This window comes from Macrosteles quadrilineatus, unplaced genomic scaffold, assembly GCF_028750875.1.
Source record: "Macrosteles quadrilineatus isolate MER2022 unplaced genomic scaffold, UCM_ALF_1.0 Scaffold_7__1_contigs__length_78375512, whole genome shotgun sequence".
NCBI lineage: Eukaryota > Metazoa > Arthropoda > Insecta > Hemiptera > Cicadellidae > Macrosteles > Macrosteles quadrilineatus.
Window position 1 is genome coordinate 63,601,717 of NW_026542600.1, and position 26,071 is coordinate 63,627,787.

A 26,071-nucleotide genomic window follows, 5' to 3' on the forward strand; every position below is an offset into this window, starting at 1 on the left:
TGAAAGCATGAGTGAAGATGACACCAATCACACCTACCATTCATGACATGATCAATGACAGCTTAAAGTAGCAGATCTGAATCTCAGGATGAGATTGATCCAGAGAAACAAAAGAACGTATAGAAGATACTTCCAATATAATTAATCTCAGGAAGGTCTGAGTTCATCGTTGTGTCCCTCAAATATGATGAAGGGACGAAAAAGAATCGACCAAACAATTTGTTGCTCAAATTTTTCAAGATGAAGGTCAACTATGTCAAGCGAAGCTCATGGGAAGAACATCAAAAGCAGAAAACATTTACTTTAACTTGAGTTTACTGTTTTAAATTTAATAAGCAAAACTATACAAAACAAACAATCTACAGCAAGTGATTCACTTCAACTGGCTAACATAAGAGAAATTGAAATGTATTGTAATATTTGGGTAACCATGTGGATAGAAAATACACCTGCCGCAGCAAACCTGCTGACCAAGTGGACTTAAATTTGCCTGATTGGAATTTTATCAAATTATTTCCATAGACAATACATATTTTATCCCCTATTTAAACAGCATTAGATTTAACGAGTGCTTAGGTTTGCTGCTATGGGAAAGGTAAACAGTGTTTTTTTAGCAAAAGTTAATAGTATAGGACGAAATAATTAAATTTACCGAATGTTATTAACATATATCCATAAACAAGTAAACTAGAAGAGTTTTTTTTTGTATTCTCCAGAAGAATAACATGGGATCTTTGATTGTACACCACTTCAATTATACAAAATTATTTGTTCAGTACTTGTAATGAAATGTACCATTGTGATACCCTTAAATTTCAAGTACATTTAGGGTCGGTTTTCAATTGTTATTTAAAATCTTTTTTGATCATTTTTACTGGTTAGTTAAATTATTTCTCCTCAAAACATATCCCAGTATATCCTTCATATTTCAATACGAACTATACACAACAAAGGCGAGGGAATTCAACAAAGGAATTAAACAAACTTTAACATAGCTGATAATTATTCTTCATCGTATAAATTACTATCGAAGTTTGTGAACTATTTGAATGCATTGTATGGCATCTAGTTCAAATTTATTGTAGGACCTGCTCTACGAATATTTTACTGTAATTAATCACGGCTAGTGTGGCTCTTTGTTATGGCACAGTGACTTATTGCTGAGCAATCCAAACTCCATATTCGTTTTAAGTTGTGATTAATTTTAAGCCATGCAATTTTTATTAGTGTTTTACAACAATATATTTTTTTTAATTCACAGAATCATTTAGAATCATCTTCTGCAATATTATCATATTTATTTCATGGATAACAATAATTACTAAGATAGAACGATTTACATGAGCACTTTATTTGTATATTTGCCCTTTTAAATAGGATATTACGTAGTATTTTATAATGATTTATAGGCTAGTACTACTTAAAACTACCGTTTCACGACGTATACAACGAGGTAGTAATTTTAATTTTCAAAATATATTGTATCACAAACATCCGCTAAGAAATGCAAACTTGACGATCCCTTGTAAGATTAAACGACAACTGGGTCGATATGCTAAAGAGCAAAGGTGTTAAAGAGGGGGGTTCTTTGTGTTTTAATTGAAAAACAACACTAGAGACTGATCAACTTGTATGCAAAGGGGATTGTTCTTATTCTTACACAAGTGATTGTTTAGCTTCACCCAACCGTTTACTTACCGTCCTTGTACAATGAGTTCTGCCTTAATCCCTGTAGTATATTGTCATACACGTATTACGTATAAATATTGTGATTTATTAGACTAACGGGTTTTAAATAATAATAATAAAACAACCTCTCCGCAGCAAACCTGCAGACTACTCGAATTTCAACTTGTCGGATTGGAATTTTCGCTAAAATATTCGTATATATAAGTCATAATTATCTTTTAAATAACACAAGGTTTAACACTTCCTTTAGGTTTGCTGCAATAGAGAAGGCAAAAAGTGTGCAAAAAATAAAATAAAGAGAGAATCCTTAATCCGATTACAGTTTTTATTTGGATTAAACTCAAGCAAAACATCTCTTGATGTATTCATACGTGTTATTGACTAAGTTAATACCAAGATATTATAGATATACATTTCCAAGAATATTTGATTGAAAATTGTTAATGCATGAAATTGTCTATTTTTTGTTTATATGTGACATTAGGTAATATTGAAATAAAATTTAAATGTGACTTACTAACTAAACTAAGAGTAAAGGTTTATTTAGTTGATGTTTTACCTTTGGCTGACTTTATAAATGCTTTTCGCTTGCCACACCATTAAAATATTTTTGATATGATATGTATCATTTAAAGACTAGGCAGGCCTACTTAGTGAAATTAACTCTTGAGAAGAAATGAAAACGATTATAAATATTATTTGCAGTTGTCTTAGCTAGAATTATTTATTAAATGTCTAGCATAATTAATTTACAAGCTATAACACCATGAGAACCATGGCACCAAATGTAGTTTAACGATAAGAAAGCAATCATAACAGAATTCTAAAAAATATAATATGCACTTTAGTCGATACAGTAATCTAGTTAACCATGTGGGTCAGAATTTATTATTGAATACAGTTTTCCAGATACGAATAAATTTCTATTTGCAGTGCATTTAGCATAGGGTGTCCTGTAACTCTCTAGATATTTCAAGTAATCATTCCTGGACCTAAAAAAGAGTCATCCAGGTCAACTGCTATTTTGACTCTTCCCTCATTATACATCCTAGAAACCCTTTCCTTTGCAAAAAAACATCAGTCAATATTTAACACCAACACTAACCTTGACATTCCTTACGTACATCTCACAACTTTAAAATCACTGCCCATTCAACCTCATAAAAACATATTTTGTATAAAACTGTTCAACCAACTCCCCAACAGCTAAAGCTAGAGACTGATTTACTCAAGTTTAGAAAAAAACTAAAACCATATGATGGAAAGGCTTGCTACGGAGTTCGTGATTTCTCATCTGACATGTAGTCAGTCATTCCGGTTATATTTTACGATCTAACCAAAATTGAAATTTTTTAGTTAGTAGTCTTTGCACATATTATTACCATAATCAAGAAATGTTCAGTTTTCACTATTGTAGTGACTTTTCCAATACAATGCATTACTTTTTATTTTGGAATAAATAACTTATAACTTATGACGTTCAAAATTTCCAAAACTCAAAGGTTGCCCCCAGTAAAGCCACTATTTAGTTTTTTTTCAAAATTACTATTTTCGCTTTGATATAAACTTTTGTAGTTAAATGAAAATTGGTTCAAAGATGAATGCGTATCGCAAAGACATAGTTTGATAAAAACCTTATTTTTAAATCAAGTTTAGTTTCAAAATGGTGGTTGTTCAAAGTATTCAAACTTAAATAACATAGCAGCTACATAGGTAATCAAAAATACTGTAGCTATGCTTTTTTAGCCAATCTTATTACAATCCAACAAAAATGTATAAAATCAGTTCAAAAATAAAGGAAATAGTTATTTGTGCAACTAGTGAGAAAAGTGAGCAATTGACTCACTCGAGAGAAATCCTTACTCACGAGCCGTAGGCGAGTGAGGAATGGTTTCTCGAGTGAGGCAATTGTACTTTGAACTCGAGTTGCACATTATACTTTTCCTACAGTTACCATAAAACAAAAACATTTGTGAAGAAACATGAAGAAACATAACCTATTTTTTACACAGAAGTGAACTTTTAATATAACATTTAATGTGAAGTGACAAATACAACAGTACAACAGCTGACCAGCTGATTTACAGCCAGTGCTGCCAACGTATTTCGCACGCATACGACGTTGCCTGCATGTTACGCGCTCACTATTTTGTGCCTTCACGTTGCAAATCTGGAGTGAGACAAAGTAATTAGAGTGAGACAATGTTAACATTGTCTCACTGGTGAGCGAATTGGCCACTTTGCTTTCTCAAATCAGTGAGAGAACATGTACATTGTTAGGTAACTGTAGGAAAAACTAATTTTTTAAATGCAGTTTACTAACCAAATAATGCGGTTATTGGGTAACATAACTGATGGTTAGCTAAAACAATCAGCTGTTTAATTGTTAGCTACCAAATAAGTGCAAATATTATTTTATACAGTATATTTAAATAAATTTTCTTCCTTATTTATGAACCGATTTTCTTAAATTTGGTAAAAATAAAATTGTCTTCATAAAAGTTACTACAGTAGATTTGTTTTCATATATAGTTGTAGATTATATAAGTTTAAACACAATGAACAGCCACCATTTGAAACCAAACATTATAAAAACATTACTAAATCATACCAACAAATGTAACTAAAGCAGTTTTTCTACAGTTACCTAACAATGTGCATGTTCTCTCACTGATTTGAGAAAGCAAAGTGGCTAATTCGCTCATCAGTGAGACAATGTTAACATTGTCTCACTCACTCCAGATTTGCAACGTGAAGGCACGAAATAGTGAGCGCGTAACATGCAGACAAGGTCGTATGCGCGCGAAATACGTTGGCAGCACTGGCTGTAAATCAGCTGGTCAGCTGTTGTACTGTTGTATCATTTAATGTAATATTAAAAGTTCACTTGAGTGTAAAAATATGTCACGTTTCTTTACCAATTTATTTGTTTTATGGTAACTGTAGGAAAAATGTAATGTGCAACTCGAGTGCAAAGTGCAATTGCCTCACTCGAGAAACCATCCCTCACTCGCCTACGGCTCGTAGGTAAGTATTTCTCTCGAGTGAGTCAATTGCTCCCTTTGCTCACTTGTTGCACAAATAACTATTTATTGGTTTCCCGTTGGAATTAATGAATAAGATTATTTCTTTTAATAATAGGTATTTGCGTTAGAATAATACCTAGAGAACATAGAAAATCTCTTCTAGACATTTCGGGTATATCTTGTATTTATGTAACGTTACAAAAGGCTCCATTAAAACACGACGCGTGTGATTTTATTAATGTATTGTTAGTAAAAAGAAGTCCTAAAAACATCTCTGACGTGATGTTATTTGGTATCAGCAACAGATATTACAGCTGTCGTATATTTGAGAGATATAGTGACTAAATGGATACTATGTAATGCATCAACTTAAATTTCTAAATAATTAGAGACATAGCAACCTCGAAATCTTCTGTTGCAGCTCATCCGCCTTCAAAAGAAAACTCCGCAAGGCTCGAGACAAATATGAGTGGTGGTTCTTGGTGGTGCAGTTAAAGGCCTTTTTCTACCAAGTCATTTTTTCATCTTTTTTTGCAACGCTCAAAGCCTATGTTTGTTGTTGTATTTTGTACATAATATAAGGTAATATCTTGTGTTTGAAAAACCTATTATGTACTTGGTTTTTCGTAAATTTCTTGTCTCTTTTGTTCCAGGCCTAGTTTTCTATTTGTTTGCACTTTGTTACCATTGTACATTTTGTGTACTTTTGACACATTGGTCACTCAACTCATCGCTATTTTTGTAAGCACTCGTTGTTATTTTTTTGTAAAAATTAATTTGTTTTGTGTATTAATAGCTTGTAATCTCTTGTACTTTACTATAACTGCTGACATAATTGTACAAAATGGCTCTGACCATTGAAATAAATAAAATGACATATCGCCATTGCACTATAGTCAGTATTAGTGGTAGTGAAATACAACGATAATCTTATGAAGTATCAAATATTATAGGACATTTTCTACCAATTTGTACTCTAAATACATATTTAAAAAATAAATCAATTTAATAAAACCAAGGGTTTGAATGCCAGTAATGCAGTCAGTCTGATTTTGAAAACCTTTTTCGAATTGGAGCGTTGTGTTTTTTTATACCAGCAATTTTTTATGTCCATCTAGCAAGTTGTCTGCAGATAATATTGCAGTATAACACAACATAGGACTGCCACATAAAATTTTGGTTCTTCTGAATTGTATTCCATCTTACTTACTTTTCGTACGTGATATTTATTATCTATTATAGAATTATTAAATTACCACTACTCTCTGTAGTGTATTCCAACTGGTTGGACTTGTGTATTGTTAGTTGTAATGTGTTAATTAAGTTTTTTCACCTGAGGACGGGATCAGATTCCAGATCCCGAAACGTTGTGTATTGTTTTTTACCACTGTGATGGAAAATGTCCACAACAAACCTTTGAACAACATTAACTCACCATCACCAACAATGAACTTCCAACAAAGAATTCTACTATGTCGTAGCCTATTAGGAGATTAAATTGGTTGTTTATCTATTGATATTTTTGATAAACGAGGTGACTGGTAAAAGAATGTTACACAAATGTAATAACACAAGATAGCTTGGTTTATTCAATATATCAATTTGACATATAAAATTACATAAATACATGGAACTTAGTTAAGTAACGGCATGAAACTCAAACGGCTACTTACCAACGAAATAAATAATAAAATGCTCTAAAATGCAAGTAACAAAACAGTAAATTTTAATACTGCAAATGAAATAGGCATTAACATAGGAAACAGATTCTGACTAAACGTTACAGGAAATCGTCTATTTTCTTAACATAGTTTTTGGTTAAATAGTCATACTTTAAGAGATCATATCCCGCGTCAGCCGGTCAGTACTGTGAAATGCAGTACAATCTAGATACATCACATTTGGCCAGATCTACTCGAGATTCTCATTATGCAATACTTGACTAAGGATGGCACCAAAGTAACGTGATGGCGACTCGCTACTCACTTTAGCACTACTTACTTCATACAGTATATACAAACACATTTACATCTATATCGATATAGAACCGAAGCACCTAAAGTATATTTACAATGACATAGAGAACGAATACTATAATAATACTAGGTAACGTTCGAAACTCACTAGTTCAATGGTGGGGACTGGGTCGTAAGTAGATGACGCTGTCTCTTCGATCTCTTCAAAATACGAGTTCGTTAAATGAAATGTATAGTTAATGAAGTGAATAAATAAAATAGAGTCGATCAGTAAAATAAATAAAGTTATAGGTGCGATAGAATCATACATATTTGAAAACGAACTCGTTTACTAGGAAGAAACCGATTAGATATTCGACAAATAAATGTACGAAGAGCGAAATTTATTTTCTTCAGAAAATCGCATCCACTCCTAAAAATATCAGTGAGTATAAAAAGTAATCCTAAATATAATGACTCAAACAATATGCATAATAAATACTTGTCTTATCTAAATTAGATTAATCGAGTCTACAATTCAGCACTAAACATTTGGTAGTATTTAAGGCACCGGTCTCCTTTGTGAAAGCCCTTTGGTGTAGGCGATGCAGATAGCATTCAGTCAGCACTCGTCAGCAGTATAGCTAGAGATAGATGCAGCAGACGTGGAGCGCTGCGTCGACGCACTACCACCACTCGAGAACGAGCTTCGACTGTGGTCCACGTCCAAGGCAACCTCCGGCACACAGATCAACGACTTGCCTGACACTTTATCGAACTTAGTCACTATCTGAACACCTCCCTCCCACCAGACCCGGCTTAAAAAAGAACCTGTCTTGACTTGTGAGTTGTTCTCGTCTCCGCCCTCGGCGAGTAGATCTAGAGCAGTGTGGCTGTAGTCGGCGGGAAGCCCTCGCGGCCTCTGGCTTTGTGCTCTCTGCCGGTCTCCAGGCGGGCACATGGCAGTAGATCGTCTTGTGATCCCAAACAGCTTCCTGATATCCCTCTGTATCCTGCGGTTCCTATGGGCGAACAGTAGCGGCGAAACTACGGACGCGATCACCAGTAGTGTTAGGCTTAACTTGGCAACGGAGTGAGGTACGTGGATGCCGACCAACGGAGAAGTGAACAGTACGACGAGTGAGAACGGAGACCAACATACAAGACCCATCACTATCACTAGCGCTGATATCCTGGCGGCTCTGGTCTCTTCGCGGTACTTGAACATACTGGCGTTGGAGATTCGGCATCTTAGTGAGTTCATAATGAAACTGGAGGTACTTCTGAGGCTCGATCTTGTTGGAGATCTAGTCATCGAAGGTTTGACGAAAACAGTTGGATCTGCGCCGTCCACCGACTTGACTGAGAGCCTGGGCGACTCTGAAGTATCTTCTGGATCCGCAGATTGCTGCCCTGACACCGGCACTACGGCGTAGGAGACTGGAGGCGTGGACGCTACCGCGTTGCTCGTGTAGAACCCCGTACTGGATCCATTCCTGCGGGTCCTTTGGCTGTTCTCGTGGGCGGCGAAGTAGATGGAAAGGTACATCCAGCAAATGGCCGAAAATGGTAAAACGAAGGTAAGAACTGAGTAAATGACAGAAAATACAGATATGGATGGTTCCGTGATTAATGGAATGAGCGGAGTAAACGCCGATTGACGATCTCGGTCACATGACGTCCATATGATATTTGGAGAGTTATAGAAGAGACCACCAGCCACGGCCCAGAGGCAGCTAAAGAACCAGGAGACGGAGATCATGAATCCGCAGCGGGTGTTGTCGATGTGAGAGTGATAGTGGAGAGGATCTATGACGGCGTAGTACTGGTCGATGGCGATGAGCAGCACAGACATGACGGATGCAGCACTGAGACCGGTGCTGACTCCCTGGCTGACTGCGCAGAGGCTATGGAAGCTCGGCATCAGCATGGAGTCCACCAGCACCAGCGGCAGCAGCAGCCAGCAGGACAGCAAGTTCGTCACCAGCAGGTTGATTACGAACCTGAAGATAAAATTTATATTTACTATTGTGAAGCTGTCTACAGTAATGACTTTTTAACTCTAAACTTGAAATAAAATGTGGTCAATTCTAATTTAAAATTATAAAAGTTCGATCCTACTTGGATTGTTTATAAAACGACCAGGAGAATCATATGATTATATTTACATTTAGCAGTTTGTAAATATCCGATATATATTATCCATTTTTTTTTTAGTAAAGTATACAAGATTGTAGCAAATTATGGAGGGGTTTGTGTCATAACCGACAATAGAGCAAAAATATGTTGTAGGTCCAATAAATACTTCAGTAAATAATGTAAAAGCATCTAAAATAGAACAAATCCCCGTGAATATATGGAAGGATTCATCAAACTGCTCTTAGACATCACTTAACACTCAGCCGTATCAAAGACAACGACATATTGCACATTAGCATAAACCTGAAGGCACTATTATCCATTACACGAGCCCTGCCTGGCACACAGAACATTCACTTCTCACGCAGGGAGAGCGTTATAACATGTATTTTATGTTTAATCTTACAATGGTAATAAACAAAATTGATTTGAAAAACTCAAATAAACATCAAATTTAGAGACATATATTACATAGTAAGTTTGAATATATTTTAACTATCCTATGGCTGTTTTAATATTTTATGCAGATTAAATTGGTTATTTAAAAAAAAACTATCTGTAACAAGAGCCAAGGAAAATTATTTTGGTTCAGAATTAGATGCCACTTTTTAAGTTTAATTCAAATCACCTTAAATATTTATTACGGCAAGCATATGGGACTGAATTTGATTTCCGGAGATATCTTAAAAAGGAAAGGTGTTAACGAGTAGCATGTATTCTAGGTAGAGTGTCTGTTTCTGATAAAATAAATATTATGTGCAAAAAAAATTAATGCCACTATGTGAAGCTAGTGGTTTGTTTAAGAACATAGCCGGACCAACAGTTTATATTTTTCTCCGGAAAGGTAGGATGAAAGAAACTATGATTTAGAAAAAAAATTCCTTAAAATTTTTGCTATTAAAAATGTAATAGGGCCTAGATGTATAGTTTCTGGAGGTAATGTAAAAAAGAGATAACTCAGAAATTTTTTGTCTGAGTAAAATAGTAATTATTTTAGTAATATTAATTTATAAAATTCCATATCCAACCAATTTCGATATACATTTTTTTAAACTAACTCATTTTCCATAACATACAATATATGTAATTTCTGTAAAGCTTTACCAAATTTGTACCAACCTGTTAGAAAGAGTTCGAAGGCCAGGCTTGCGATAGAATACTAGAAGGACCAGAGAATTGGAGGCGGTTGCCACGACAAATACAACGATGAGAAGTACATCGCAGACCGAAGATAAGTTCCAAGCGATTCCAAACGCCATACGGACGCCTCCTGGAACAAGTAAAGTAAAGTTAGGTCACACCCTCTCATAACTAACAAATGTTACAAGATTGACGATAATAGAGTGCATATGTTGATCGTTTGAATGAAAAATTATAAGTGCATTACTGCTAGACATATATTATACACTTTCAGGTATCCAAATTTGAATTAAAATAATTATTAACCATTGTCTATTCCCCTATAAAAAAGTAATTTCTGGCCATATATGGCCATATGGGCATTATCGGACTGTGTCAAGTGGTACTGCGATCCTTGTTCTGCGAAGTTGGACAAAGTGATTGCCAGCGCCTGGATCATCGATGAACTTTTAAACCTACGTGGGAGTATTGACAGCTTAGCTAAGTCGGTAAATAGCCTAGTGCAGGACAATATTACAATTAATAAAACAATTGAAGGTTTTTCAAGAACTAATAATAGGTTAAGTCTGATATTGGACGAGAACAAACAGGAATTTAAAGTAAAAAGTAATGACAACAACAACAGGCCAGTAGCAGAACATGCGTCGGCTGCTATAGCTTCTTTGACTCCGACTCCAATTGCTGTTCAATCCAAGACAGTACAACTAGACGTGAATCCGACTCAGACGGCGAATGAGTCTGTTTGCTCCCGCTCTGACTCCTGTTTGCCTCACACTAGAACTGAACTGAATTTGGAACTTCAAAACCAAAACAACATTGAGGATTACGATGTCAACTTCCCGGTTTTTAATGCGGATGCCAAAAACAGTCAAGAGGGAAAGTGGAACACTATAACAAATAGACGAAATCGCGTCAAGAGAGCTGCGAAAAGACAAAGTGTGCCTATTATTGGAACAAAAATTGACTTGCCCGACTCCTCTAAATTGCGAGCAGTTGAGAGGAAGGACTGGTTGTTCGTGTCAAGGCTTCAAACAGATGTTAGTGCGGAAGATGTATGTAGCTATATGAAGAACGCCGATGTTGAAGCTGAGTGCACTGAGTTAAGGCCCAAGCACGACTCGTACAAGTCTTTCAAGTTAGGTGTTAAGCCCAAAGACAAAACAAAAGTGTTGAGTGACGCCTTCTGGCCGGCTGGGACCCTGATTAGGGAATTCGTGGTGCAGTCCCGCAAAACAACCTTCGTAAGGTCACAGACTTTTTTAGCGAAGCCACTCGTGAGTCAGACTCAGACTCACTATTGAGACTCGAAACATTGTCGCGCTCACATTTGAATCTTTGCTCCATTAATGTGCAGTGTCTGCGTAATAAAGTAGCTGAGCTTGATGTTTTATGTGATCAGAATAACTTGGATGTCTTGTGTGTATCCGAACATTGGCTAGTTCCAGAAGAAGTTGGATACTACGATAAGGTCAGCGATCTTGAGCTTGCCTCTTACTTCTGCAGGGCAAATCCTAGTGGTGGGACAGCTATATTTGTAAACTCTGGCGTAAGTTTTGAAGCTATAGATCTAAGTGACTTCTGTGAAGAACTGGAAGGTGAGTTTTCTGCTGTACTTTTGCACGAGTTTAACTTAATAGTAGTTGCCATGTATCGCTCCCCGAATGGCCAGGTAGAACGTTTTTTTGCCTTATTAGAACTTTGCTTAACTTTCTTGATTTCTTTTGGCCTGGTAGTGGTTATTGGTACTGACCACAATATTGATCTGCTAAAGTCAAATAGAGAATCAGTTGATTTCCTAAACTTGCTTCGGAGTTTTGGGTTTTATAGTAGCGTACTTAGCCCGACTAGAAATAATGCATCCCTTGACTCATTCATCACCAATCTGGACTCATGGAATTATCAAGTTGTGGTTAGTGACGATCAAATTGCTGATCACAAACATATATTCCTGAAATTAGATTTGTGTATGCCACCAAAAGACACGAGTGATTTTATACCCAAAACGGTGTTCTTTAGGTTAGGCTTGAAAGATGAAAACCGTATCAAATCTTTCTGTGACGATATTGCGAACCAGACAGCCCAATGGTTTAATGAATTGTGTGTTCTCCCAGCAAATGAAGCTTTTGACGAGTTTTTCTCAAAATTTAAGAGAGAATTTGATCTACATTTTCCACTTAAACAAAAGACTGTAGATTCGGCTTGTCGTGATACTCGGGGATCAAACAATAGGATCAAAAACTGGTACACGAGCGAACTTGCAGATTTTAAGAGCCATATACTCCTGGTTCATGACATTTCTAAATGTGAACCGGGTGTTCTCCCATACCTTCGTGAATTAAGAAGAGAGTATCGTGTCCGTCTCCGTGAAGCAAAGCAATCAGCCGCTGCAGCCCACATCGCTAGTTCTGCCAATCCCTGCAAGGCGGCATGGAAGCTGATTAGCAAGAGTAGGCCCAAAGGGGGAGCAGCTGCCAAGCTTGATTTTGCTACTGCCGATGACTTCAACCACTTTTTTGTTGAGTCAGTAGATGATATTATTGGCGGTATACCATGTAATACTGATGTTTACAATTTTAGTGATTCAATTCCATTGGTTAGTGCTAGTTTTGAATGGAAAACCATAAATGTATCCGATGTTGTAAATATTGTAAATAATTTTAAGTCCTCTGACAGTAAGGACATCTTTGATATGTCGACTTCACTAATCAAAAGGGTTGTTAAGATACTTGCTCCTTTGCTGGTCCACTTGTTTAACTGCTGCCTTTTGCAGGGCATTTTCCCTAATGTATTAAAGACAGCCAGAACTGTACCTGTGTACAAAAAGGGTCCCAAAAATGTTTTATCTAGCTATAGGCCAGTGTCCTTGATACCTGTGTTTGGTAAGATTTTTGAAGCTGTCATGTTAAGTCAGCTCTGTGATCATTTTGAAGCGCACGGGCTCCTGGTCCCCGCCCAGCATGGTTTTCGGAGGGGCAAATCTACTGTCTCGGCAGTGGGCTCCCTTCTGCAGGTCATCCTGGAGGCATTTGAGGAAAAATGTTCAACTTCCGTTGTCCTGTGTGATTTATCACGGGCTTTCGATTGTGTTTCACATGACTTATTGCTGCAGAAGCTTCCTAAGTATGGGGTTGGTCCCCGTGCGCTTGGAATGATCGAGTCCTATCTTAATAATAGGACTCAAGTAGTGTCATGGGCAGGTGTGAACTCAAAAGATCTGGCAGTTCAGCATGGGGTCCCACAGGGCTCGGTGCTTGGGCCTTTCTTATTTATAGTTACAATGAATGACCTTTATCACAATGTCTCTAATGATGTGTTGCTGTATGCAGACGATACAACTCTGTTCTCTAAGAACACTGACCCTATCACAGCTAGAAATTGTGTAAACACATTGGTTAATGCAGCATCTGAATGGTTTTCTGGAAATAGATTAGCCTTAAACAAAGATAAGACTCAGGAAATCATGTTTAGTCTTAACAAAAATGTTACCAGCAGTGATCCTGTAAAGCTTCTGGGTTTCACCCTGGATTCTGAGCTTGTGTGGAGTGACCACATTGACGCCCTCTGTGCTAAGCTCAATCGAGTGATTTTCCTTTTAAGAAACCTATCTCATGAATTGCCATTTCATTTCTTGAGGCTGGCTTTTTTCTCTTTCTTTCAGGCACACGTTGTCTACGGTACGCGGCTCTGGGGTCACTCCCCACATGCTAAGAAAGTGTTGTTACTCCAGAAAAGAGCGATTCGAGTCATGTGTCAGACTCATTTTATAGAGCACCATAAACCTGTATTTAGCGAACTTCGGATCATGACTGTGGTCAATGTGTACATATATCAATGTTTGATAGCAATGAAAGATATGGAGGCTGATCTTGTATATAATAAGGATGTTCACTCTTACATGACCAGAAATCGCTCAAATGTACATATGAGTAGTAATAGATTAAGTAAATCACAAAACTGTTTTCCTGTTACAGGTATTAGGTTTTTCAATGCCCTCCCTGGTATTGTCCGTTCCCAGAGGAGATCAAAATTTGTATCCATTGTGAAAAATTGGCTTGAGTTGAACCCATATTACAAATTTGATGAATTTTTTGATGCCATGAAGGCTGCACAAAACTTAAATACTTATTAAGTCATGTCATGTACGTCTACTGAAAGGTATGTTTGTTTGACAATTATATTCTGCATGGTTTGCTGTGTGAAGATTTTGACAGAAGTGCTGTTGTTTGGTTTGCAGTGGATTATTTTATTATTTTGTATGTTTTATTTTTTTCAGGAAAAGACTGAAATATTTTTTTTAGATTAATATTTTATGTAAGACAAAGCCTATTGTAATCAACTTAATGGCCGAAATGAATCTTGAATCTTGAATCTTGAATCTTGAATCTTGATATCAAAATTCCATGTATGTTTTTATAAAGCCATATATGGTTTTTTATGGCCATATATGGAAGCAGATATGGCCAGATGTGGTTGTATCCATATATGGGGGTGTCCATATATGGTCATATATGTAGTCTATATATGGAATTATTGGCCATATATGGCCATACATGTTTTCTATATATGAAATGATTGTCCATATATGGCCATATATGTTTGATATATATGAAATGATTGTCCATATATGGCCATAAATATCCTCCAATATGGAATTATTGTCTATATATGGCCATATATGACTCCCAGGTATGGAATTAAATTACTCATATATGGAATAATAATTTTCCATTTATGCTCATGTATAAATGAGTTTTTGACAATAACTGGAATTATTATAAGGAATTGTTGCCACATTTGGGTTTTGTAACTGGAATCCCAAACACTTCTTATATATATATATAATAGTTTTGTTGCTCTCGCAAGCACAAACTACTGAACTGATTGAGTTGAAATGTGGTACAGTAAGGGGGCAGATAATATAGGCATTTCTCCTTTAAAGTAATTAGTAGTAAAGTAATAAAGTGTCCAGATTTGAACCCAGATGACAAAATCCTGTACATACATCTATTGTACAATTTTATTATAACGCAACAAAATCTTTAAACTGACGTATAATTTTAAAATTGTAAGTGTAGTGGCCTAAATAAGGAGAATATTATATTAATAATTAATTAATTGTACCTTTGCTATTAAACAGCCGCAAATACCAATGTCACGTAGTTAGGCTATTTTAATGATAACATTCTTCAAATGACATAAAATGTCTAAGAAAATCTTGTTTTACGAGACCAAATACAGCTTCTCTTATTCGTAATGGGTTTTGTTGAGTCAACTGATATGAAGCGCTTGTGGTGTAGTGGCTAAAGGGGCCGACTCCCACGCTGGAGTCCCGGGTTCGAATCCTAGATGGCTGTTAAAAAATTTTGTTTTGAAATTTTCGTATAAAAATTTTTTATCATGGTTTTAATGCATAGTTTATACCATTTGATGTGAAAATATGTTTAATTGTTATTTTTTTATTATTTTTTTTTTATTTAAAGATTTCCATATATGGGGGATTCCATATATGATCATATCTGGTTATATTTGGTCCAAAACCAAATATAACCAGATACAAAAAATTTTATATGGCCATATATAAACTTTTTCATAAGGGTTCAAGCAGTCAGTGAAAGTAATGTTGATCCAAAATAAAACGGGTTCTCTTATTAAGGAGACCGTATTTTACAGTATCGCATAATCGTATTTAAGTAAAATGGAATTGTGATAAATCAAGGCATGTAGGTTGGCCTGTCTTCGCCTAATGAGCAATCGATCGCCGGTTGTTTAGGATAATAACAAAACAGCCCGTACTCGGGAAGACCAGATTTGATTTAAATCAATCAGTCCGTTGTGGGAAGACCGGTCCCCGGTGAGTCATGTGTCCAGGGTCGTCACCTCAGAATATCTACGCTGAAGATCCATAAGCTCAATACCGCGTCTACGTTACGGCTTCAGAACAAAGGGAACGCCTCGATCCTTTCTTGTTGAACGCTTTGTTCTGAAGGTCAATATTAAACATGTTACGCGATGTCCAGCTGTTCAGGGTCAAAAAGGTGCGAGTATTTTATCGCAGTTGTATCTTAGCCGAAACAGTATTTTACAAAACTCTCGTCAACCAATTTGTACACTAGAGTGTGTGTCATTTTGTTTTCCAACATAATCACGTCACATATTCGTCGTTAGTTTTCAAATGTACCAAAATAAAACAAAGTTTGTTTGAATATTTTGTATTGAAAAGTCAACCTCGACAGATATATCCCTGCCCTCCCAAATCCTTATCGAGCCCGAAGCCGAGGTCCAATTTCAAGGCCCTTGCATGTGAAAGTGCGGGCCCACTCCCAGTCCCGGGTCCTCGCACGATGATGTATGGGATAGCGAGGGCGAGGTGCATGTCACGGACGCATCTCTGTCTGTAGCCACGGACCTTGCGGAAATCCGGACGTCCATCCGCAGGACTGGCGTGGGCATCTCGAGCGAAACTTAGCATCTAAGTGGTTACGTGTTCTATCAGTGAAAAAGCGAAAAAGAAGCTTGAGGTGTAAAATTGGTTTGCATATTAATAAAAAAGCTTAAACAAGTCTATTGAGTCTAAATAATTGACTATTATCTTTGATTATCTAAAATTCCTAAGGAAAATAATTTATATGCATGAACGATATAAATATTTTTAGTTAAACATAATTTCCTTGCTCACATGCTTGGTTTATACTTTCAATATCCAGTAAAAACATTATTTGCCTTTGAGATAAGATAGTTTTGGGAGGCTTATTCATAAATCGTTTGATAAAAATGCTTCCTGGCAGATAGGCAATTTGTTTTATCCATTAAGCATATGGCCAAGAATGACATATATAAGCAAATCAGTTTATAAGACAACAATTAAACATTTGCAAAATCTATCTTGCCTTGAAATGCCTGAATAGTCAACAACGTTTGGTATCTGTATACCATTATCAGAACACACTGATTGACACAACCGTTGATGAACCTAGGTTATCGGAGCTATAAACTTATTCAATTCAATCATTCAGCGATTTATACAAAAAGATAAGTGTTCGCTATGTTTTGAAATTTGTTTTATGTTTTCTTCTACGTTTTTTGTCAATTCAATATACAGCAAAGCTTTTTTGTGCATTTGGAATGTGTTATGTTTAAGATGTATATACTGTAGCATATTTATGCATTTTTTGTGTGCTTCTTTAGTTTGTGTAGTTTTGTATTGTGTGTTTATTCTATAAAGTGATTGGATCTCCTTGGTTGTAACTTGAAAAATCAAAATTTGTATTGAGAATGTAAATACACGAATTTTCAGAAGATAAGTTGAGCCCTCAGTAAAATGTTTATAATTATTGACGTTTCTCCGTTGATTTTCAATTACTAAGAAGAATGGACGTATCATGTTGCTACGTATACTTAAAAGATACATACATAACACAGTTACATAATGACTGGGACGGGTGGCGTCGTCCTGTAATCCAGCTACTAGGAGGTCACGAATTGTGGATATTATAGGGATGCACTGTGGATGGGATGCTCCCTGGTGTGGATTAACTTCCGCACTGGTGATTACTACGACTATCCGCAGTACTATCCTAATAATTAGACCAATTCGTTAATTATGAGGAAAAAATGTGGTTCAGATTCCACAATAAACTGTAGGTCCCTTAGTTGCCATTAGCTGTATGGGCTATTAATTAACAGCTGTGTCTAAGGAACATGTCGGCCTTAGTCACTAACAAGACTACAAGATCGCGCCACTCATCCTACACTCATCCTTCACTCATATTTGGGTAAAAATACGCACATAGTGGCGTCCCCATCTTAAATAATTGATAATTGATAATTGAATTAATGACGACTCAATAGAATTTTAAGAAAACGGGTTGGTTCTCATATCTTGGCCAACATTTGTTATTGGTTGTGTTCAGGTACTGCAGCTATGCTTTCTCTAGGACAAAAATCTTAGACAACGAGCGTTGTAACAAGTGGTTAACGGGCGCTCAATACATCAAATAAAAGAGGTTAAACGGAAGTATAACACCAGGTCAGATAGTGTTGTTATCCTGCTACAGTAGTGGAGTGGTACTGTATGTGAGTCATCATTGTCTGAGCCAGCAGCCAGCAGCCAGCGAGCCACGCCGGCGCACGAACGTAGCGCGTGTAGTGCTGGTAGTGGCCCGTGGCATCACCAAGCTGAACTCGACAGGCTATCACCCGAATTTAAAATTTCCATCATCTAGTCTTACATAATTTATCTTCCTCAGATAATTGTGTGTTGTACATCCACATTTCGCGTTATCGATTGCCAATGTTTCGCGTGAGTCATAGGCCCAAAAACTAAAATTTTGTATATATTTTCATTTTAAAACAGCAAAGTGGTTCGAGTATTAGTAGAAGTTTAAGTTGAAACCAAACTGAAAAATTATTTTATTATTTTGTTTTATTTTGTGGCAACCCAATGGATATGTTTTTCATAATCGTATATTTAAAATAATTACAGTATTAATTTTAAACACGTTTGATAAATTAATGTTTATTTTATATTTATGTACCCAAATAAGTGTAATCCTTTACACAATTAACGTTTTCAATTGCCAGTGCTTCTGTCAAAGCTTTTGTAAGCTTTTGGTTTTCTATTCGCTCATCCCGTTCCATCACTGTAACTCTGTACACTTTGTACCTATCAGCCACAGATGTAACCTAATATGAATTATACTTGAACAAAATCGAGTAAGAATAGAAAGAAATTAACTTTTTGTCTTTATTCTACGATTTAGTAACACATTTTTATTTGAAGGTTTAAATGGACACATGTAGGCCAATCTATGGTAGGGTAGAAACACTTTCCTAGTTTTAAAAGGATTTGCAGTAGTATGGCAATAAATACTAGTATAAGCTGCTATTTATTATACTTACGTATAAAAGCACGTCAAGATAAAAGCACAAAAGACCAATTGTTTTTTTGTTTGGAGTCGATTCATCAAATTTAAATGGTTAAATTTGGTTGGCCAAAAGACACGCCTATTGTAACAATAATAACTTCAGATAGTTGTATCGCTATAGTAAAAAGCTATTTTAAATATTATACATTGTTCCCGTACTACGGAGAACCAACAATCGGTTTGTACGCAGTTTCATGATACGGTCAATGTGCGTTTGTAAAAATCCCCTTGACCTTTATCATGCCTCCTTCACTTTGGCTCGGCAAAGACTTGTGTAATCTCTAAAGGCTATTTTTATCTAGTACTTCCCCTTACGTCGACAAAGTATCACCCACAAAATAAACAAGCTAGTATCAAAGCTACAATCAAGAGACCTTCCACGTAGACTAATAAACATTAGTAGTATTCGTTATCGCTTGTAAAATTGTTAAATTTCAATTTATGATAAGTTTATTGTGTAGAATGTAAAACTGAGATATTTTGTATGAAGATTAACTGTAGATTATCGAAGCGAAACCTGAACTTTATAGCTTTACAATGCATAACAGAGAGTTAATTATTCTTGGTATTTTAGAAGGTGCCTTGAGGGTCGACAGGGCTTCTCAAAATAAATTATACATACAAAGCCAGTGAGTGTGGGTTTTTCATAATTAAGTCAGCTACTCAAAAGACTAATAACTCTGCTTCTCAGTACAAACGCGATGTACTGTTTTGTACAGAATTTGTTGTATTTGAATTGAGAGAGAATTTTGAAAAATAAAGGTTTTAAATTGTAAAATGTAGTTGTTCATATTAAACTCATACAGCTCGCATTTGTTCTCAAATAACACTGATACAAATGCCTTAGGCGTATGAATTAAATACGAATATTGCTGGGAAAATACCAATGTTTTAGTCGTAATGGTGTGCTAGTAAAAAAATAAATAATAAGCATGTAGTAAGATTATATTTTCTTACAGGTTGCAATACATGGAGAAATCCTGTTTATTAAATTAAGAAACATCAAACAAATGCGTTTAAGTATTGACAGTTTCATATAGATTCAAACAACGAAAATCCCCACAGTTAGAAAAACCAGGTTCATTCCTATAAGATAAGTTACCAATACAGGTACCACATAAACTGGGAATTTAGATCTGTTGGGAAATTACAATGACATATCTTAAAACTGGAAATCGTATAACAAAAGAAAAATCAGGAGGAATAAAATACATACCTTAATGAATCAGTTAAGCCAATCGGAATGTAACCCCGAGGAGTTTGACCATAATGGGCAGACTTCCCACCACCGGACCAATGCCTAACCGATCACAAAACTTACTGACTGTCGACTACAGACTACTGACTAGTGGCTACTGACTGACCATTGCGCAAGTCATCTAGACTTTGGCCTGCACGCGGCTCACTAGCGATATTCAGGCGTACACCCTCATTGACCTCTTATCACAAACCGATCACTACTGATAACACGGGTCAAACATGTCTCATCGGTAACGGACGGGACACACTTACATGGAAATTCCCTGCACTCCACCCAAGTGGTCCGCCTCGACGGTCAAAACTAGAGTGGTTACTTTGTCCATCGGAAATGTCCATAGAAACATGTTTACAGCGTTGCGTCAGACATGATAAAGCACAAGAATGTTTATAGGCCAATCTGTTTAGTGTGTCAAATATGTAAAGGCTCGTTGTTATTACAACAGAGGGTTTTGAACAGTTTACCAGCTGATTAGGGTGAAACAACTGCTGTTGCTGGATCATAATTTTAACCATAAGGTCTGATCACACACTTTGAAACTGTATTCATGCTGTAATATTTTACAAAGTCGTGTATCCCGTCACAATGACTGATTCCATATTTTTAGGCAAACAATAACTATCACATTCATATTTCATGAACTAATTAAATTGCACTCAAACCAATCTCAACAACTTCGATTTCCTTTAGTCCATGTTTGTGTTTATAAGCTAACAACCTTTTGTTGTTTTTAATCAATATAGATCACCATAACATTTACTATCGTACACGTTTTAGATCATATTAAAATTATATTTTTCAGTTTTCCAAGGAAGATCCAAAACAAATTATAGTAAAATTTCACTTACAAAGTCACACGCTGAACTTGCGTTCAGTAGTCACACTGAGTGCGTTAATCAGTTCGTAGTTTTTTAGGGAGCCACTCACTCGAAAGGCAAGGTTAACCACCTGGTTTGTTTCTGTTTTTTGGTCGTTGTCGAGCCTCATTGACAACTGTCACTTGTTTTGTAAGAGGAAAGTGAGTTGAGCTCTACCAGCAGAGCTACTGCGTTACGTAAAATAGCTGGCGATGTTGCATTGTGTGCGCAGTTTCACTTCCCGTATCACCCTGTATCTGCCGAAATCGCGCCGCGCCGTCGTCACGTATCTTATGAACACCACATACAGATTTTATGACACGTTGATACGTGAAAATTGAAATTTGAACACTAATATAATTTACATAGCTTCGATCTAAGTGAGAACTCTACGCAAAAACATGTATGAAATATGACCAGAATAGGGATTAAACTACTGACATTATTCTGTGAAACATCCTGTTATATAGCTATGAGGGGGATGCGGAATACTATCCCCCGGAAAACCACCCCCCCAGGTGAAAAGTGACGTCACAAAACCTGCTAACTAACCAATATGGAAGCCGTGTCCGCGACTGGAATACTACCCCCCTAGACAAATCATGCTATGTAATTTTAATTTTAATTCGACTAATTCCGTTGGATAATAGAAAATGCGTGTGGTGAATATAAAACAGATTTTCGAAATGTTACAGCAAGTTTGGTTGGATAGGTTAGGTTAGATTAGAACTATTTGACAACTAAATTTGAGTGTCCGTGACTGGAAAACTACCTCCCCGGTCTCTGACGTCAATATGACGTAGGAACCTGCTTGGGGGGGGGGGGTAGTTTTCCGGGGGCAGTCTTCCGGCGACCCGCTATGAGGACTGGAAGGCAAGGATAGTAGTTAAGTGTGAGGTAGTTAGAGTAGACTCAGGATAAAATGCAGGCCAATCAACGCTCAACAGTCACTAGTGTCAAGTTGAACCGAACCTTGTATTCGTCCTTGAACTCAGATGCCCCGGGTTCTTTGTTGTACAAAGATAGAACCGTCAGTTGTCTCTAGGCTGTAAATAAACGCATTAACACACTTCCTACGATACTTACACTACGTCCGAACTAATAGTTGCTAAAATATCAGTTACCTTTTTGAATAGTGAATTTTAACTAATTAGTTGATGGTGGTGTGCGGTCAGAATATTTGCATTTAACAAAACCCGATTCATAGTAGAAAGTAGTGTAGCCTAGTGCAGTTATATTGCCTGACTAGTACAAGTGCTATTTACAGTAGGCCGGGCCGTGGTCGACTAGCGCGACGGTAGAATGATGAAGTGAATGTGCTATATATAGGTCGGCATTGTATGACAAGTAGCTTGTTTGCTGTTGTGTGATGTGTGATTGGACCTATCCACTACATTCCAACGTGTCTATCTTGCTGCCAGACATTGAAACTAACTCTGCTCCAAATTAATACACGAAATAAAATATAACGGCAGCATGGTCGACTTTGATTCATCTAGTTTCCTTTGGAAAATTCTGATATTAAGCTGTCGCGATAAGAAACCCAAACGTCCCAAACCCTTAATCACTTTTAAGAAACCCGAATTCACAGTTCTAAAAATAAAACATCATATTATATTCAAGCTATTGGATAAGTAACCCAATCATTGTAAAACTTATAAAAATAACTTTTACGCCACACTACATTATTTTGACGAACTTCCCACGCAAGGATTTAGTCCAGAAAACAGCTGTTTGCCGCCAGCTTATTCAAATGGGGTTTCATTGCGTAATACTGTTCTGCAATGAGTTTTACCGGACACCAATCAGCTGATTATACTGTATTTGCATGGCAATGATTGGTTATAAACAAAAACATAACCTCTCTTAGAGGTTATGACTGGTGATGTTTAGTCCTTTAGTTGGTGGAAATATATAAGGATTTATACGAATTAAGTAGTATGGCGTAAACTATCGTACGTAACTCGTCCAAAATGTGTTTACCGGACTCGTATGGTAATCCCGAACTCGACTTCGACTCGCACGGGAACGACCACACTTGTCCGGTAAACACTTATTTTCAGGACTAGTAACGTAATATACTATTACGCCACACTACACTATTTTGACGAACTTCCCACGCAAGGATTTAGTCCAGAAAACAACTGTTTGCCGCCAGCTTATTCAAATGGGGTTTCAATGCGTACTACTGTACTGTAATGAGTTTTACCGGACACCAATCAGCTGATTATACTGTATTTGCGTGGCAATGATTGGTTATAAACAAAAACATAACCTCTCTTGGAGGTTATGACTGGTGATGTTTAGTCCTTTAGTTGGAGGAAATATATAAGGATCTGGGCGAATTAAGTAGTATGTCGTAAACCATCGTACGTAACTCGTCCAAAATGTGTGTACCGGACTCGTATGGTAATCCCGTACTCGACTTCGTCTCACACGGGAACGACCACACTCGTCCGGTAAACATTTATTTTCAGGACTAGTACGTAATATACTATTACGCCACACTACATTATTTTGACGAACTTCCCACGCAAGTATTTAGTCCAGAAAACAGCTGTTTGCCGCCAGCTTATTCAAATGGGGTTTCATTGCGTACTACTGTGCTGCAATGAGTTTTACCGGACACCAATCAGCTGATTGTACTGTATTTAGTATTTAGGTGGCAATGAGTGGTTATTAACAAAAACATAACCTCTCAATGACTAGTGATTTTTAGTCCTTTAGTTGGTGGAAATATATAAGGCTTTGTACAGATTTAGTAGTATGGCGTAAACTATCGTACGTCACTCGTCCAAAATGTGTGTACCGGACTCGTATGGTAATCCCGTACTCGACTTCGTCTCGCACGGGAACGACCACACTCGTCCGGTAAACACTTATTTTCAGGACTAGTAACGTAATATACTATTGCACTTATGTCGATACGTTTGTCTGTAAAACATTCTAATGATGCATTATGAATTTATTGTGATGTACCTTACTGTTTAATTTTTTTTTTTATTGCAGCCATTGCTATGAGGTTTGGCTTTTAGGAAATGGCAATGTATTTCCCAAACAGATCAGTCACTTTGATAACAGTGTAGGATTAACTCGGTGACACACAAGGCAAAATTGTATTAATTTTATTGTATTAACCGAGACCGTTGATGTTGATGGTTAGAATTATTAAATAAATCATGAAAATATGAACTATATTTCCATAATAGACTGTGCTGAATCTACTGATTACCCTACGAAAAGAAAATTACAATGAATTTTTTTACAACACTTTTTTTATGTAAGAAGATATTTAAGGCATTGGAACTTTCTGCATTCAAGCCAAATTTCACCAAATTACCCTCTATGGTATTTGTAGTGCCTATAACCATTCATATCACCAAAATAAAATAGATTGGTAGGATTTTATACCTTTTTACCTAGATGGATAAGTGCATAGGTACAGGGTAGCGACTCGCAATATACACACCGTACATTTATGAAATAAACTAATAAACAAAAAATTGATCCCGTGTATATGAACAGTTTGTGTAAATCGTTTATAAAGCTCAGTTTCCCACCACTACAAGGCGGTGTATACACAAACAGCTGAGCGAGCGGTCACTCAGAAGTAAGTTTCATTGACCACTTGCATTGTCACGGTCAACAGTTGTTCTGTGGGTCATCACGTCATGTGAGAGACATCCTCGTTCACTCAGCAGACTCACATATTCAGAACAGTTGCATTTTTGATTCAGTTGTTAAATGCATGTGCATAACAAAGCAGCATAGTCAAGTGCTCGCTCGCTATAAATTATAGTCTAAATCAGAGTTGACATGTTTGTTATTATTTGTGTCATGCATTTTAGCACCACTCAATTTGCTCCTGCTTATGAGGCAATAGGCGTATAAGTAATTTATAGCAAGTAATCATAGTGATTTAACTATGAAAGTCATGCAGAAGAAAAGTCGAGGTTTTATATAAAAAATCCCGAGTAGTGCAAAGAAGTATATGAAACTTACAATCTCTATTATTATTTAGGAGTTCACTTGGTTTTTATTTATAAGCCAAAAGACTCTTATGTTCCATAGATAAACGGTTAGGTATCAATACAAAACATAAGCAAATTGGCTTAACATGATAGGTTTTACTGTAAAAAAACTGCTGTAGCATAACAGTCTGTTGTTAGCAATTCAAATTGGTAGCATATAGGAAGCTTTAAATACAAATAAAACTCTACAGTAAACCAGTATGATAATATAGTTCAAACTAAATAGACAACATTGGCTAAATGGATTAGTTTTAGTACACTAGAGAATTGAATAAAGTCTAAATGTTTAAGATTCTGTAACTAATAACAATTTTAAAGAGCAAGAGCGTTAAGTGTTTTCACAAAACCTTCCCCTAGTTTGAAAAAAGTTAGACGTAGAACTTACGCACAAAAAGCTATCTTTCAAAGCTTAAGATGGATGGCTTTTCTTGATTTCGTACAAGACGTTAAATGATGGTTTATGGAGCACTTAAGTTTGTGGAAGTGGATTGCGAACTGTGAGGAGCGAGCAGCAATTACACCAGACACGGTTTCTTCAACACTACCTTTGAAGGCGAAATACACTTTAAAATAATTCACCAACATTTCTGTGGAAAGGTTAACATACAATAAACAAAGACAGCTGATCTAAGTAAGGAGGGATATAAAAAACTGTTGACAGTTTTACAGAAATATGTGAGGAAAAGTAAAACTTGAAGTGCAACTACTGCACCAAACTGGTTTTTGGAAATATATATATAATAAGCATGGAAATGTGAAGACTAAAATGAATGCAAATGTGTAAGAATGGACTATTAAGAAATATAAATTATATATGTAGTCATTTGGGTTGTGAAATATGGCTTATTTACCATGAATACATTTAAAACTCACACAAATTACGTCGGATGTGGATGTTTTTCGTGCTAACATTTGCATGAGATGGAAATTCTTAGTCCAAACGTCAAACTGGATATAAAAACACAAAGAGATTATTCTCAATTTGAATAACACTTTAATTCATTTTAATACTTTGCATGATTTGATTTTATCCACAACACTGAAACATCTAT

The 26,071-nt window shown here is 36.4% G+C and overlaps 1 protein-coding gene across 2 annotated transcripts in view; it reads right to left on the bottom strand.

Moving 5' to 3' along the window:
- Positions 1 to 6,276: 6,276 nt before the first annotated feature.
- LOC128998724 (probable G-protein coupled receptor No18) overlaps positions 6,277 to 26,071 on the bottom strand; it is a 75,328-nt gene continuing 55,533 nt past the window's right edge. The window contains exons 1-3 of one of the 2 annotated variants that reach the window (XM_054425044.1): positions 20,090 to 20,224; positions 9,929 to 10,079; positions 6,277 to 8,673 (exon numbers count right to left, since the gene is read on the bottom strand). In XM_054425044.1, the coding sequence (XP_054281019.1) occupies positions 7,293 to 8,673; positions 9,929 to 10,068 (1,521 nt within the window). In that variant the 5' untranslated portion in view covers positions 10,069 to 10,079; positions 20,090 to 20,224 and the 3' untranslated portion in view covers positions 6,277 to 7,292. Of the gene's footprint in view, positions 8,674 to 9,928; positions 10,080 to 20,089; positions 20,225 to 26,071 lie in introns of those variants that run through there. The other variant, XM_054425043.1, reaches the window with a different exon arrangement.